This window comes from Echiichthys vipera (genome assembly GCF_963691815.1).
Source record: "Echiichthys vipera genome assembly, chromosome: 21".
NCBI lineage: Eukaryota > Metazoa > Chordata > Actinopteri > Perciformes > Trachinidae > Echiichthys > Echiichthys vipera.
This window is the reverse complement of record NC_139846.1, coordinates 3,922,006-3,938,842: the sequence shown is the minus strand read 5'-3', so window position 1 is coordinate 3,938,842 and position 16,837 is coordinate 3,922,006. Positions and strand designations below refer to the sequence as shown.

At 40.0% G+C, this 16,837-nt stretch overlaps 1 protein-coding gene across 1 annotated transcript in view; it reads right to left on the bottom strand.

Annotated features, from left to right (window-relative positions):
• Positions 1–12,231, bottom strand: part of LOC310963040 (gamma-aminobutyric acid receptor subunit rho-3) — a gene marked incomplete at both ends in the record, with an annotated part of 34,507 nt that extends 22,276 nt beyond the window's left edge. Inside the window, 2 exons of the mRNA XM_083935686.1 lie at positions 7,361–7,473; positions 12,092–12,231. Coding sequence (XP_083791812.1) covers positions 7,361–7,473; positions 12,092–12,231 — 253 coding nt within the window. The remainder of the gene's footprint in view (positions 1–7,360; positions 7,474–12,091) is intronic.
• Positions 12,232–16,837: the final 4,606 nt, after the last annotated feature.

The window sequence follows — 16,837 nt, the reverse complement described above, 5'->3', positions numbered from 1 at the left end:
AAAACAGAGGAAGTTAGCTCCGTGGTATAACTCACAAACCCGTGAATTAAAACAAATATCGCGAAAGTTGGAAAGTAAATGGCGCTCCACTAAACTGGAGGAATCTCACTTAGTTTGGCAAGAAAGTCTTAAAACCTATAGGAAGGACCTCCGTAATGCCAGAGCAGCCTATTACTCATCTTTAATAGAGGAGAATAAGAACAATCCTAGATTTCTTTTCAGCACTGTAGCCAGGCTGACAGAGAGCCACAGCTCTATTGAGCCATGTATTCCTATAACCCTCAGTAGTAACGACTTCATGACCTTCTTTAATGACAAAATTATAACTATTAGAGGCAAAATCAACTCGCTTGGCACTATTTTTTCATCAAACCCAGGATCCTTACAAACTGTACGACCTGATATATTCTTGGACTGCTTTTCTACAGTCGACCTTAACAAATTAAACTCTACTATTTCAGCATCAAAACCTTCTACTTGTCTTCTAGACTCTATTCCAACTAGGTTACTTAAAGAAGTGTTACCTTTAGTTAGCACTCCTGTATTAGATATGATTAACATGTCTTTATCAGCAGGTTATGTACCACAGTCTTTTAAAGTAGCTGTAATTAAACCTCTTCTTAAAAAGCCCAGTCTTGATCCTGAGGTACTAGCCAACTATAGACCTATATCTAACCTTCCTTTTCTCTCTAAGATCCTCGAGAAATTAGTTGCCAATCAGTTGTGTGACTTTTTACATAATAATGAGTTATTTGAGGATTTCCAGTCAGGATTTAGAGCAAATCATAGCACTGAGACAGCACTGGTGAAAATGACTAACGACCTTCTAATAGCTTCAGACAAAGGACTTGTCTCTGTACTTGTCTTACTAGATCTTAGTGCTGCCTTCGACACTATTGACCATCACATCCTGCTACACAGACTAGAACATCTGATCGGCATTAAAGGAACCGCACTGAGCTGGTTTAAGTCATATTTATCAGATAGATCTCAGTTTGTACATGTTAATGACAAATCCTCCATGCACACTTAAGTTAGTCACGGAGTCCCACAGGGTTCTGTCCTTGGACCGATTCTTTTCACCTTATATATGCTTCCCTTAGGAAATATTATAAGGAAGCACTCCATAAATTTTCATTGTTATGCTGATGATACACAATTATATTTGTCGATCAAACCAGAAGAAACCCATCAGTTAGATAAACTTCAAATGTGCATTAAGGAAATAAAAAGCTGGATGACCTGCAATTTTCTGATGTTAAACTCAGATAAAACTGAAGTTATTGTACTTGGCCCCAAAGGCCTCCGAAATTCAATAGCTAAAGACATTGTTACTCTGGATGATGTTGTGTTGTCCTCCAGCACCACAGTAAGGAATCTGGGTGTTATTTTTGATCAGGATATGTCCTTCGATTCTCACATAAAACTAACAACAAGGACTGCATATTTTCACCTGCGTAATATTGCAAAAATTAGGAACATTGTGTCTCAGAAAGATGCAGAGAAACTTGTTCATGCATTTGTTACTTCTAGGCTGGACTATTGCAATTCCTTATTATCAGGCTGCTCCAATAAGTCTGTTAAGAGTCTCCAGTTGGTCCAAAATGCTGCAGCTCGTGTACTAACTAAAACAAATAGAAGAGAACATATTTCTCCTGTATTAGCTTCTCTGCACTGGCTACCTGTAAAATCTAGAATAGAATTTAAAATCCTTCTCCTTACGTACAAAGCTCTTATTGGTCAGGCTCCGTCGTATCTTAAAGAGCTCATAGTACCGTATCACCCAACTAGATCTCTGCGCTCTGAGAATGCAGGGCTACTCGTCGTTCCTAGAGTCTCCAAAAGTAGAATGGGAGGCAGAGCCTTCAGCTACCAAGCTCCTCTCCTGTGGAACAAACTCCCAAATGTTATTCGGGAGGCAGACACTGTCCCCTTATTTAAAAGTAAACTTAAAACTTTCCTTTTTGATAAAGCTTACAGCTAGGGCTTACGATGAGACTTTATTCTGCTTAATTATGCTGCTATAGGCCTAGTCTGCCGGGGGATAATACTTTTCCTGATACTCTGAGCTTCTCTCCTCTCTGTCTGAATCATTCATGTCCCATCAATGCATGTTACTGATTCAGCTTCTTCCCCGGAGCTGTTTGTGCTTTGTCGTCTCGCAGGTCTCTGCTGATCGTGGTGGTGCTTGCTGCCGTGGTCCTACATGACGCTTCCTGCTGCTATTGTCACTGTTACTCATATATACTATCACTAGTTTAATAAACTATAAAATTTATAGCTGTATCGTAGCTGCTATTGCCACTACTCATCATTGATCATGTTTGCCACCATAATTATTATCATTTTCATATTCTGTCACCTTAGCTGTGCTTGTTTCTACTATTCTGTTGTATTAACTGCCTTAACGTCATATTCACATTACTATAAATATTATAGTTACTGTTAGGCTTTGCTTGCATCTTTGGAAGTGTGTCTGTCTGTCTCTCTCTGTCCATCTGTGTGTCTTTTATCTCTTTCTCTCTCCTTTTCTTCCTCCCCAACCTACAAGACAGATGGCCGTCCTCCACAGAGCTGGGTCTGTCTGACGTTCCTGCCTGTTATAGGGAAGGTTTTCGTTGCCACTGTACTCTACAGAGGAATTGTTGGGTCTATGTAAATCATAAATAAGTCATTGAGTGTGGTCTTTACCTACTCTGTAAAGTGTCCTGAGATAACTTTTGTTATGATTTGACACTATAAATAAAATTGAATTGAATTGAATTTACATAGACCCAACAATTTCCCCGTAGAGTACAGTGGCAACGAAAACCTTCCCTATAACAGACAGGAACGTGGAACAGACACAGCTCTATGGAGGACGGACGTCTGTCTGCACCGGATTAGCATCATTAGCATGCTAACTCCGTCATCTCGACCTCGACTGCAGTCATTCGTGTGGTGGTTTTACCATAAGTGACAAGATGGTTTGCTCTTTGATCAACTGAACCAACAGATGGTTTAGGAACACACCCTGTTAGCTCTGTTATGCTAATTAAATAGCCACACTTGCACCATGACTCGCAGTACAGCCTACTATCAATGGCACATACACTAGATGCTAATCAGCAGCAGCGGGAGGATTCGGGCCGTGAGGGTCGTTGTTTTACAGTCAGTGGGCATTTTACTGTGTTGAATATCAGTTTTAATCATAGATCATAATCGCTGGCTGCCTGCACTTTACTACCGGAGCCAGTGTAATCTTCACCAGAGACACAGGAAATTTAAAGAAAAATATGACTCCCGTTTCCTCCCGGTCCCAGAAAAAAATCTCAACAATGACTTCCACTCCCGTTTATCTAGTAACGTGTTTTGGGTTCTTTTAGCGCAGCCTCCGGGCGGTGGTGCTAATGTTGCAAATTCGGTATACGTCAGCCAGATGGATGTACCCTCCCCCCAGCGTCACATCAATGCCCTGCTGGACATTAGAGACAATGTAGCTTTCTGTCTCACTCTGCAGTATAAAACTCTGACATGAAGGTAAACACTTTACTGTCATTCTGTCTCACTCTGCGGTATAAAACTCTGACATGAAGGTAAACACTTTGTCATTCTGTCTCACTCTGCAGTATAAAACTCTGACATGAAGGTAAACACTTTACTGTCATTCTGTCTCACTCTGCAGTATAAAACTCTGACATGAAGGTAAACACTTTACTGTCCTTGGGCGAGCCGTTCTTTCTCAAAGTGATAAATACAGAATAGTTATAGTTTGATTTAAGGTGGCCTGTATGATTCACAATGTCAACTTATGTATAAGTAACATGAAAGAAAACACTCGCTGTAAAAAGTGTTTGTTGACAGACAGGCTGTCAACCCGCAGTACTGTGTGTGTGTGTGTGTGTGTGTGTGTGTGTGTGTGTGTGTGTGTGTGTGTGTGTGTGTGTGTGTGTGTGTGTGTGTGTGTGTGTGTGTGTGTGTGTGTGTGTGTGTGCGGCCTCCTGAGCCACTCACATGCAAATTAGGGGCGTTTTTGGCGAGATAGACACGCCTCATTCAGGGTAGTCGGCCATAGTGGAAACGCACCTTAAGCCGTTTATCGCAGTGGGGACGTTCACAGTCATAAACAAGTATTGGCACGGACTAATTTTGGCTATTTATGTAACATCTATCACGGTAAAACACAAAAATGACTCGTTCAACAAAAAGTCTGCTGTCTCAGCATCTGTTTTCATTCCCAAATCCTGGCGTAGCATTCTCCACCGCTCAAAGGATTCCCCGATGTTGACTCCTCTTTGGTGCCTATGGAGGTCACATTTCTTCTTGGTTTCTTCCTTTTCCTCGGCCGACTTACGTTTTCTCTAACCTTCGTCGTTGGGGCGAGCACAGGCCTCTTGCTGATATGCGTCTTTTCCTTCTCCATGGTAACAGACGCACCGGTAGCTGAGCTGCTAAGATAATCACTAGCCGCTCAGAGTTTACAGAGAGGGAGGGGGAGTGGGAGGGGGAGCAAGGGAGACAATGGGAGAGGAGGGGAGAAGAGGAGAGGCTCCCATTGGACATTTTTGTTGGTTCTTTTTGCTATTCATATTGTGTAGATGGGACTACAGGACCATAATAAACATATAAACAATGTTTACAATAATTACCAATATTCCAAATCGTAGACCATACCTTTTGGCATTAATGAATTACAATTGGTCATAGATTTGCCTTTGTGTGTTTACATTATTGCAATCAGTTGATACCTTTTCCAAAAATAAAGTATGGTCTAATAGTTTCATGCCATAATAAAGGACTGGAGTAGATCCGGAAGCATGTACTAATTCGTAAATCGATCCAATTGTGACACCATAAAAAGGGAATCAAATCGAATCATGAGGCACCCAAAGAGTCCAACCCCTAATAGTAAATTTCTCAAAGGGAGAAAGAGTAGATGTGCTTCAAGCATGTTTTTCTGAGGAAGAGTTTAAAATACTGCTACAACTAAAGACAGGATGAACCAAAGTGCTTTTGTTGCCTGATCTCTGACCTCTGTTCTCAATCTCAAAGTCTTAAGCTTTGAACGCCTACCATCCAGACGGACCGGCTCCATACAACTGTCCCTTTAAAATGTATCAGACAGAACAGTAATCGTTATGTTGAGAAGGCAAGAAAGAAAAATATAGCAATGTGTCAAAGTGACGTCTGAAGCAAATGCATCGGAAGACAAAGTACAATATTTCCCTCAGAAAGGCAGTGGAATTGCACCTCATAACTCCCACCTTCTGATGAAAAAATGCACAGATACTCTAGCCCCACAGCGTTTATCTCCTCAAGAGCTTTTAGTTGGTACACTAATATTATTTTAATCCACAGCAACTCATTTGGAAACATTTGTTACTGTCATGCAGCCATTGTCGAGTGTTTGATACCGATGAGCTTCATTTCAGACGTCAGTTTGTTTCCCACCCCTCCATCTGCTCCAGACCTGCACTATAATCCAGATTAATGCACACGAACCCATCACACACACAAAGGCCCTCATTATATTGCCACACACACACACACACACACAAACAATGGTACACAAAATCACATTTGAGTGAGCACACCGAGTCCTATTATACATCAATTGCATCAACACACACACACACACACACACACACACAGGATGGTATAAACTGGGTCAGTGTTGGTGATTTTATGGATTGACACATCCGTTGTCTAGGTGACCCAGTGCCCATCGTCACATCATCAAACCAACCACGTAAGCATCATCAGAGTGGGGCGAGGGATGATTTTCTCTGCTGGACGACGTGTGAGCGAGCGGATTAAATAATCAGAGATTAAATGAGGTGTGCCTGTGTGTGTGTGTGTGTGTGTGTGTAAGCTTGCTTCTTTGTGGGGACCGGGTTAGTTTTGACCTGATTAAAGGTTATGATTTGTTTTATTTACGCAACCGTCACCTGCAACGGGCCCCTGGGAACAGACATGTTATGAGGCCTCAAGTCTGTTTACAATAGTTGAATTTGACTGGTTTGGTAGTCATTTTGTGTCCCTCTGTGGTCATTTTGCTTCCGTTTGTGCTCATTTCACGTCCAATGTCTTTGGGATTATTTGGCATCTATTTTTAGTCATTTTGTATCTTTTTATGGTGGTTTCACATCTATTTTAAGTCATTTTGCATCTTTTTGTGGTGGTTTTGGATCTATTTTAAGTGCATTTTTGTGGAATTTTTGTGTTGGTTTTGCATTTATTTTTAGTGCATTTTTGTGGAACTATAAAAATGTCAAGATCTTTTCTGGCGATGAGGCTACTGTTTCACAGTGCTGAACAGAACAACAGATTTCATACAATATACACACTTTTGTGCATGAGCTTTTGTAAGATATCATACAAACCCGTTGATAAAAATACGTTAAAAAGGAACAGAAACGGTAAACAAAAACATTTTGTCAAAATATATTCACACAAATGTAGGTTAAGGGTTGGGGGGGCTGAGGCATCTATGCTGCTATAGGCCTAGTCTGCCGGGGGATAATACTTTTCCTGATCCTCTGAGCTTCTCTCCTCTCTGTCTGTGTCATTCATGTCTCATCAATGCATGTTACTAATTCAACTTTTTCCCCGGAGTTGTTTGTGCTTTGTCGTCTCTCAGATCTCTGTTGATCTTGGTGGTGCCTGCTGCCGTGGTCCTGCATGATGCTTCCTGCTGCTATTATTACTATTACTCATATATACTATAATTGGTCTTATAAGTAACATTTGTAGCCATAAAAACATCATCAGTAATATATATTATTGTATCGAAGCTGTTATTGCCACTACTCATCATTGATCATGTTTGCCACCATAATTATTATCATTGTCATAATCTATCACCTTAGCTGTGTTTGTTTCTAATATTCTTCTGTATTAACTGCCATAACATATAAGTCATATTCACATTACTATAAATATTATAATAGTTACTGTTACTCTTTGGCTGCTTGCATCTCTGGAAGTGTCTGTCTGTCTTTGTGTCTGTCCTTGTCTATCTCTCTCTGTCCATCTGTCCATCTTTTCTCTCTTTCTCTGTCCTTTTCTTCCTCCCCAACCGGTGCAGACAGATGTCCGTCCTCCACAGATCTGGGTCTATCTGACGTTCCTGCCTATTAAAGGTTTTTGTTGCCACCGGGGGAATTGTTGGGTCTATGTAAATCATAAATAAGTCATAGAGTGTGGTCTTTACCTACTCTGTAAAGTGTCCTGAGATAACTTTTGTTATGATTTGGCACTGTAAATAAAATTGAATCGAATTGAATGGAATTAAGTGTGATATTTAAGGTTTAGGGTCAGACACGAGGGAATGCATTATATCAATGGGGGACCTCACAAGTATAGACAGACTGTGTCTGACCTCCGAAGCCTGGTCTCATGGCGAAGTCGTGCTCCTCGATCCTCAACAGCTGCTCACTTTTTATCAGCAGTGTCTTGGTGCTGTCCTGCCTCTTTAGCTTGTAGTCGATACGCCTACAGACACACACACACAGACACAGACACAGACACAGACACAGACACAGACACACACACACATACACACACACACACACACACACACACACACACACACACACACACACACACACACACACACACACACACACACACATACACACACACACACACACACACATAGACAGTGTGTTGAGTGATTAGTTGGTTTATTACAGATATAACTGCAGGTTTTGTTGACAGAAAACACAGTTTGTGGTTTTCTCCACCCCCAAACCCCCCCCTGCTCGCTCTCATCCTGCCAAAACCACCACCTTCATCAAAGGCACGGCTCCAAGAACAAACAAACAGACGTGCACGAGTACACAAACGTGCACATCTAACACACAAAGAATTTCATTATGTTTCCAAAACAATCCAGGTTGCTACTGCTCAGGAAATCAGCAGCTGGGACAATTTCCTTTCATGATGCACGAGTAATAATAATCTAATGATAATTAACTATGCTTAGCACTTTTAGTTTTAATACTTTAAGGGAATTTTCCAAATTGTACTCACACTTTTCCTGAAGGAACATTTTTAGTGCAGGACCTATGAATACAGTGTGGTATAAGTACTTTTACTGCCGTAAATGAACTAAATCTCTGCACATAACATAATGTAGAGATATCTGTAGAAGATGTAAGTGAAATATGAAATTAATAAATAAATGTGGGTTTTGCTGTATTGAGTTTGGTTGGCAGCTTATCGCAATTGTCTATTTCAGAGTTTAAACTTGTGATCTTAGAGTTTTTTAGATATTTTAGAGAAAAAAAAGGCCCACTTTCTTTCTGGGGCTTTCAGCCATGAGTGTATTACTGAACAGGCCGAAAAGACACAGACGCAGGGGCCCTGAGTGTCAGTGTGGGGACAGATGACAACAAGGACACTCCAAACAATCAAAAAAAAAAGACAATGAATAACTACAAAGAGAGACAAAACTAACACAAAGAGACACAAAACAACCACATAGAATCTGCCATGCTTTCAGCCACTTGTGACCTTCATCAGCAGTTGCCATGGAGATACTTTAGTTGTTATCACATGACCTAACTATAATGTTGGTCTAGTAGTAACAGGTTGTCGTGTATCTTATATTCTGGTGTTTGACGTGAAGACCATGATATGTGGTTGAAATGTCCTGAGAGTCAAAGGAAGTGAACTTTTTCTGTTTTCAAAGGTCATGAATGAACCATAAAGCTGAACTCTCTGAAGCTGCTTCAAATGTCTAAATGTGACGTCAAGACAAGAAATGCAGATTTCATATCTACTCGTCAACAGCATTTGAGTGTTTTCTCACAGTGACGTCCTCAGACAACAGAGAGTAAACACTCTGTGCAGTTAAATAAACTGTAAACTACTATATATGTCTGACATTCAACCAGGGAAACCCCGACGAGACTACATCCAGGATGTAGAAGGTGTAATTAAAGCCTGAGGCTGACGGCGGCCTCTCAGCTGCAACACATGCTGCATTGTGAGTGTGTGTGTGTGTGTGTGTGTGTGTGTGTGTGTGTGTGTGTGTGTGTGTGTGTGTGTGTGTGTGTGTGTGTGTGTGTGTGTGTGTGTGTCTGTCTGTGTGTGTGTGTGTGTGTGTGAGAGAGAGAGAGAGAGAGAGTGTGTGAGTGCATGTGTGTGTGTGTGTGTGTGTGCGCGCGCGTGTGTGTGTGTGTGTGTGTGTGTGTGTGTGTGTGTGTGTGTGTGTGTCTGTGTGTGTGTGTGTGTGTGTGTGTGTGTGTGTGTGTGTGTGTGTGTGTGTGTGTGTGTGTGTGTCTGTGTGTGTGTGTGTCTATAAAGGGGGTAAACACACACATGCAGGTGCTGAGGACAGGTGAGAACAACAAAAGAAATGTTTTTAATGTTCTCTTCTGAAGAATGAAGAGCCTCTTTGAAAGTCACATCGACATTTGGTCAGACAAAATAAAAAAGTCTATTGGGATGCAAAACGATCACAAAGAGATGCTAAATGACTGAAAATAGACATAAAAACAACCACATACTGTTGAAAAAAAGTGACGCAGACATGCAACATTATTAAAAATAGATGCAAAACCACCACAAAAAGATGCAAAATGACTAAAAATAGATGCAAAACAATGAAAAAGACACGCAAAGACATAAAGATAAACGTCAAATAAATAAGCCACTGAATATCTTAAATGTATCCATATAAATGTATCTATCTGGCACAACTTCAGCTTAATGGACGAGGCCCAAAGAGGTGTTTTCAATAACATTTTAACAGTTTAATGCTTCAGTCATGTTTTGACGAGTTTCAATCCTTCAGTCTGTACGTTTTTTCTCTGTATTCGTGTTAAAAACAAACTTTTCCCATGCTCACCATTGTGGGGTTGCCAGGTTTTAATAGAAGGTTTTTATTAGATATCTATTTAGTGCTTTTCTTTACTAACACAACTTGTAACTGCAGCTGCTTTAATCCATATCTTTCCAACAGGAGAAAGCTAAAACCTGTTTGAGGAGCGCACTCTTTGCCAAAAGCTGAACTATTTCAAACTCCCTGCTGTAAGGAATAAAAACAGCAGTTCATGAAAAGTGAGCATTTAAAATGACATTTAATGCTATGATAATCTAAAGTGTTTTTGTGTATTTTTATGTGAAACAAGGAAGTGAAAGTGATTAAACCATGGGAACCTCCGTGGGAAGTTCCTGAACAACTACTGAATTTACTGGACAGTCAAAATATATATCCTACAAATCTATATTCCTCCAAATTTATAGTTATTTAAAATATTTTTGCGACAATGAACCAGAATCTTTAACATTCATTCTAATAATCGTAAACATTCAGCTATTCGTTGGACTCGAATGCCACATTTTAGATTTATTATTGTGTAAAATTAACTGTAATAAAAAAATAATATCATCTTGCATATTAAACATGACAAATTTAACACTAAATTCATTGTAAAAGTATTGCTTTTATTTGGTCATTCAGGTCACAAACGCTATCCCCAACTTCTAAAAATCTATCGATCTCAAGTCTCTTAAATAGAAAACTAAGTGCTAAACTTGTGGAACTCTGAACTTAAAGAAGAACAATGTCATTTTTTCTCTTGTGTGAATTATTGAAATGTATTTATTTTTCATTTACTTTTTTTCTAATGTATTTTTTGTCAGATTTCTGACTATAAATAAATAACATTGTTGTATATTTGTATGAAAACACTAAAAGGATTAACTGGACAGTAATAAACTGGAATAAAACACAATATGACCACAAAGAGACTGAAAGTGACTACAAAGACACAAAACAATAACAAGAAGACACAAAACAACCACAAAGAGACTGAAAGTGACTACAGAGACACAAAACAATAACAAGAAGACACAAAAGAACCACAAAGAGACACAAAACGACTACAGAGACACAAAACAACCACAAAGAGACACAAAACAACCACAAAGAGACACAAAACGAGTACAGAGACACAAAACAACTACAAAGAGACACAAACAACTACAGAGACACAAAACAACTACAAAGAGTCACAAAACAACCACAAAGAGACACAAAACAACCACAAAGAGACACAGAACGACTACAGAGACACAAAACAAGTACAAAGAGACACAAAATGCCTATAGAGACACGAAACAACTACAAAGAGTCACAAAACAACAACAAAGAGACACAAAACAACTACAAAGAGACACAAACAACTACAGAGACACAAAACAACTACAAAGAGTCACAAAACAACTACAAAGAGACACAGAACAACTACAAAGAGACACAGAACAACTACAAAGAGACACAAAACAACTACAAAGAGTCACAAAACAACTACACAGAGACACAAAACAACCACAAAGAGACACAAACAACTACAGAGACACGAAACAACTACAAAGAGACACAAAACAACCACAAAGAGACACAAAACAACTACAGGAGACACAAACAACTACAAAGAGTCACAAAACAACCACAAAGAGACACAAAACAACCACAAAGAGACGCAAAACGACTACAGCGACACAAAACAACTACAAAGAGACACAAACAACTACAGAGACACGAAACAACTACAAAGAGCCACAAAACAACTACAAAGAGACACAAAAAACACAAAGAGACACAAAACGACTACAAAGAGACACAAAACGACTACAAAGAGACACAAAACAACTACACAGAGACACAAAAAAACCCACAAAGAGACACAAAACGACTACAAAGAGACACAAAAAAACTACAAAGAGACACAAAAAAACCCACAAAGAGACACAAAACGACTACAAAGAGACACAAAACGACTACAAAGAGACACAAAACGACTAAATAGAGACACTCAATGAACTCTTTGTCGACAGTAATGAACTGGACTGGGTGCTAAAGCTGAGCTAAGCTTAACTGTTACAACACAGTCAGACAGTAAACTTCCTGTTCATGAACTAAAGTGATGAGTTTCACCTCAGCTTTACTCTTACTGACACTGAATGGGATGCACTCAACGTCACGCCCAACTCCTCTGTCCCGAATTTCACCCATTCTCATCCGGCCTCGCTCCACTAAACCGTGTGTCAAACGTGCGTGTGTGCGTGTGTGTGTGTGTGTGTGTGATCCGTGTCTCACCCTCCAAACTTGAACTTGCTGTTCTCCCCGAGGAAGACCTCCTTGTGCTTCCTGCGTCCGGTGCTGCGACCGCCTTTCCCCGTGGTGACGAGGCTGGCGGCGGTGGCCAGAGCCAGGCAAGTCAGCACGTCCACCTTCATGCCAGCATCGCCGGCCACAGCGGCCCCACCAGCTCCACACCGCCCTGCGGGACTAACGCTGGTGGCTCTGGTCAAACATCCCACGGCAGAAGCAGGACGTCTCCTCAAACAGAGAGCTCCAGAGGGAAGGGAAACGAGGCAAATGCATGAGTGAAGTGTCCTCTGAAGTGCACGTGCGTGTCTGCTCCTACATGTCTCTGCAGCAGGTGTTTGTGCAGCTCCTCCGTCTCCAGGAGGACATCCCGGCTGCGCTGGTCTCCAGGAGGCGCCCCCCTCTCAGCTTCATTCACTCCTCTCGCTCTCTCAGATCGCCTCCGTCTGTTTTGTCTGCAGTGTTTTTTGTCGGATGTTTCTATCTCTGATTAAAATCGATATGAATCTATTCCTCGCGGCGATGGAGGAATGACACTAATTCCACCCTAATCCTCTTATCTACGGCCACAGCAATCTTTCACTAACCTACAAACAGTCACACACACACACACACACACACACACACCCATCAGTAATCAGGATTTCTCAGCAGGACAATACAAAAAACAGGCACCTGGAGTGATTATATGGATTATAATATGAGGTTAGCGCACACCTCCGCATCGTGTGTGTGTGTGTGTGTGTGTGTGTGCAGGGAGGTCGTGAGTGAAAATGGATCACGGGTTTGGAAGCGGCTCAAACAGCAAAAGGTTTAAACTGAGCCGGAGTGGAGCGAGTTGGGTCTAATCCGGCCTCACCTACAGCGCCTTCCTCGGTTAACACCTCTGGAAGAATCACACACACACACACACACACACACACACACACACACACACACACACATACAGTATCTTGGCTCTTAATGACAGTGGCTTCACATTTGACAAATTTGTTCCGTTTTCAAAAGTAACTTTTGCAGTTCAGGCCTTTATCCTCTCTCTCCCCCGAGATGTTGTTATTCAAGCTTTTATTACCTCTTTACTACCTACATAAAGAGACTTCAAAGACACACAAAGGACAAAAACTAGACACAAAATAACCAAAAAGGGCACAAAATGGCCAAAAAAATAAACAAAACAACTACAAAAAGACACAACATGGACAAAAAAGAAACAAAATAATGAAAAAAACCACAACAATGACACAAACAAAAGCAAAAAAGACACAAAACGACTATAAAAAAGACACAAAACAACTACAAAAAAGACTAAAAACAAATACAAAAATGACACAAAACGACTATAAAAAAGACACAAAACAACTAAAAAAAAGGACACAAACAAAATCAAAAAATGACACAAAACGACTTTAAAAAAGACACAAAACAACTAAAAAAAAAGGACACAAACAAAAGCAAAAAATGACACAAAACGACTTTAAAAAAGACACAAAACGACTTTAAAAAAGACACAAAACGACTTTAAAAAAGACACAAAACAAATTCAAAAATGACACAAAAGGAAGACAAAAAGAGTCAAATCACCACAACACTCTTCTGTTGTACTTGAATTCTCTTACTTTATATTCATTGTTTTCTTCTGTTCTCATTTGTGTTGGTATGTTGCACCTGTTAAGCGCTTTGGTTGTTTTAAATGTGCTGTAGAAAGAAAGTTTGACTTGTTTGCTTTGGTTTGTGTTCACTGAGGAGTGTGCGGATTGTCCTCCTCTGCAGTGTGAACTGTGTTGCACCATCACAGTTGTTGAATTTGAGTGATTCCACCATATTCCCATGATTGCGATGTGGATGGCGATGTTGCGGCCTGTACAGACAGCTACATTTCTATTGGCTGAGAGAGTGCATCCCCGGCTGAGAAGGCCGTTCTTGGAGCCTTGGTCGGATGTTTCTGGCCTTTTGATTCTTTTATCTCTATACTGTTTCTATACTGTTTCTGAACAATAGTGGTAACAATATTTACATCTGATCATATGATCGTTAAGAATGCAGCTCTAATAATTTCAGCCTTATCACAGATTGATAATAATTCAAGAAGGTCTAAAGCCTTTCCTGCCACTTACTGTACTTCCTCCAGAGTGTGAGTAACCATGGCTTCTCTAGAAAAGAGAACCATGTACTCAGCAAAACTTCCCAGGTTAAGTGAAGGCTACTCGTCTGCATCTGGGGCAGTTTAACTTTGAGCTGAACTAAACCGAACAATGACTAAACAATGAACCAAAGATGACTAAAAGGAAACATCTCCTGGTGATAAAAGATCAAACTTACTGCCTCATTTGTTGCAGACAGTGTGGGAAATTAAAAAAACATTTTTAGGGGGAATTTTCACTCCCACTCTTTAAAGAATTCAGGGCATTTACAAATGTTGGGGCCCTTTTTGTCATGATCTACATCTTGGCAGTCCCTCCTCTCCGTTGTGTCTGCTCTGCTTATGTGTTTGATCCTCGTCTCTCCCCTTCCCTGTCAGTGTTGTGCGTGGGCGTGGTCTTCTCTCTTTAACAGGTAGAGCCAGGTGCTTCTCATCACACTAATCAACCTCTCCATATAACCTCCGGATTTCTAGCCACTCGTTGCCAGTTCATACTCTTAGCCTAAGCGGTACCTAGGTTGACACAGGCCTTTAGTTATCTCTTGAATGTTGTCCCTTGTGTAGCATTTCTAACCTGTTTGATTCCTCTGTCCAGTTAATCCTGCTTGCCCGCCTGCCTGCTTGCTTCCATGCTTGTACGTCTCCTCCTGCCACTGCCACTCACTACAGCCACTGGGCCTCTATCTTGGGAAAGCTTCCGATCTGCACGACGCAGCCCGCGTTGAAACGCGGCTCCACCATTACGAGAGGAGACCACCACAATTTTACCCAGCACCACCAGCACTCTTCGTGGGACCCCAGGACCCCTACTTGCACGCCATTACTTCTTCCTGCACCGTGGTATTGTCACCGGATCACAATAAATATCACCTTTAACTGAATCTCCTGAGTCGAGTTGTGCTTTTGGGTTCAACCTCTGTTGTGCACAGTAACACTTTTAAGGTATAGCAGCCTAATTACTGCATAAAGGTCTATTAAATGTGAAATGTGAGTGCAGATTAAAGGACAGGATTGCACAGGGTACAGTAAAACGAAATTAAGTGAAATGCAGACGGTGGCAATATACTATGGCTATTATCTGTGCATTTATGTGACATGTAGTCCACAGTGCCTATAGAAAGTCATGAGACCTTTCTGAAAGAGTCACTTTTTTGTTTTACAGCCTGAAATGATAATACATAAAAATATATATTTACACATTTTGCCTTCCAACATTCAAGTGTTTGTTTTTTTCAAAATGTCTGAAAATTAATAAAAAAAATGAAAAACTATAATATCAGTGTTGGAAAAGTGATGAGTCTCTTTAGAATAACCATTATAAACATGCTCAGGTTTAACCAATCAGCTTCCAGATCACACACCAAGTTAACTGGCCTCCACCTGACATCAACTGTGGTGGTTTTGATTTGACTTCAGAATAAAATCAGCTGTTCCTTTGATTTGACTTCAGAATAAAACTAGCTGTTCCTTTGATTTGACTTCAGAATAAAATCAGCTGTTCCATTGATTTGACTTCAAAATAAAATCTGTTGTTCCTTTGATTCTACTTCAGAATAAAATCAGCTGTTCCTTTGATTTGACTTCAGAATAAAATCAGCTGTTCCTTTGATTTGACTTCAGAATAAATTCAGCTGTTCCTTTGATTTTACTTCAGAATAAAATCAGCTGTTCCTTTGATTTGACTTCAGAATAAAATCAGCTGTTCCATTGATTTGACTTCAGAATAAAATCAGCTGTTCCATTGATTTGACTTCAGAATAAAATCTGTTGTTCCTTTGATTCTACTTCAGAATAAAATCAGCTGTTCCTTTGATTTGACTTCAGAATAAAATCAGCTGTTCCATTGATTTGACTTCAGAATAAAATCAGCTGTTCCTTTGATTTGACTAGAATAAAATCAGCTGTTCCTTTGATTTGACTTCAGAATAAAATCAGCTGTTCCTTTGATTTGACTTCAGAATAAAATCAGCTGTTACTTTGATTTGACTTCAGAATAAAATCAGCTGTTCCTTTGATTTGACTTCAGAATAAAATCAGCTGTTCCTTTGATTTGACTTCAGAATAAAATCAGCTGTTCCTTTGATTTGACTTCAGAATAAAACCAGCTGTTCCTTTGATTTGAATTCAGAAGAAAATCAGCTGTTCCATTGATTTGACTTCAGAATAAAATCTGTTGTTCCTTTGATTCTACTTCAGAATAAAATCAGCTGTTCCTTTGATTTGACTTCAGAATAAAATCAGCTGATCCTTTGATTTGACTTCACAATAAAATCAGCTGTTCCATTGATTTGACTTCAGAATAAAATCAGCTGTTCCTTTGATTCTACTTCAGAATAAAATCAGCTGTTCCTTTGATTTGACTTCAGAATAAAATCAGCTGTTCCATTGATTTGACTTCAGAATAAAATCAGCTGTTCCTTTGATTTGACTTCAGAATAAAATCAGCTGTTCCTTTGATTTGACTTCAGAATAAAATCAGCTGTTCCTTTGATTTGACTTCAGAATAGAATCAGCTGTTACTTTGATTTGACTTCAGAATAAAATCATCTGTTCCTTTGATTTGACTTCAGAATAAAACCAGCTGTTCCTTT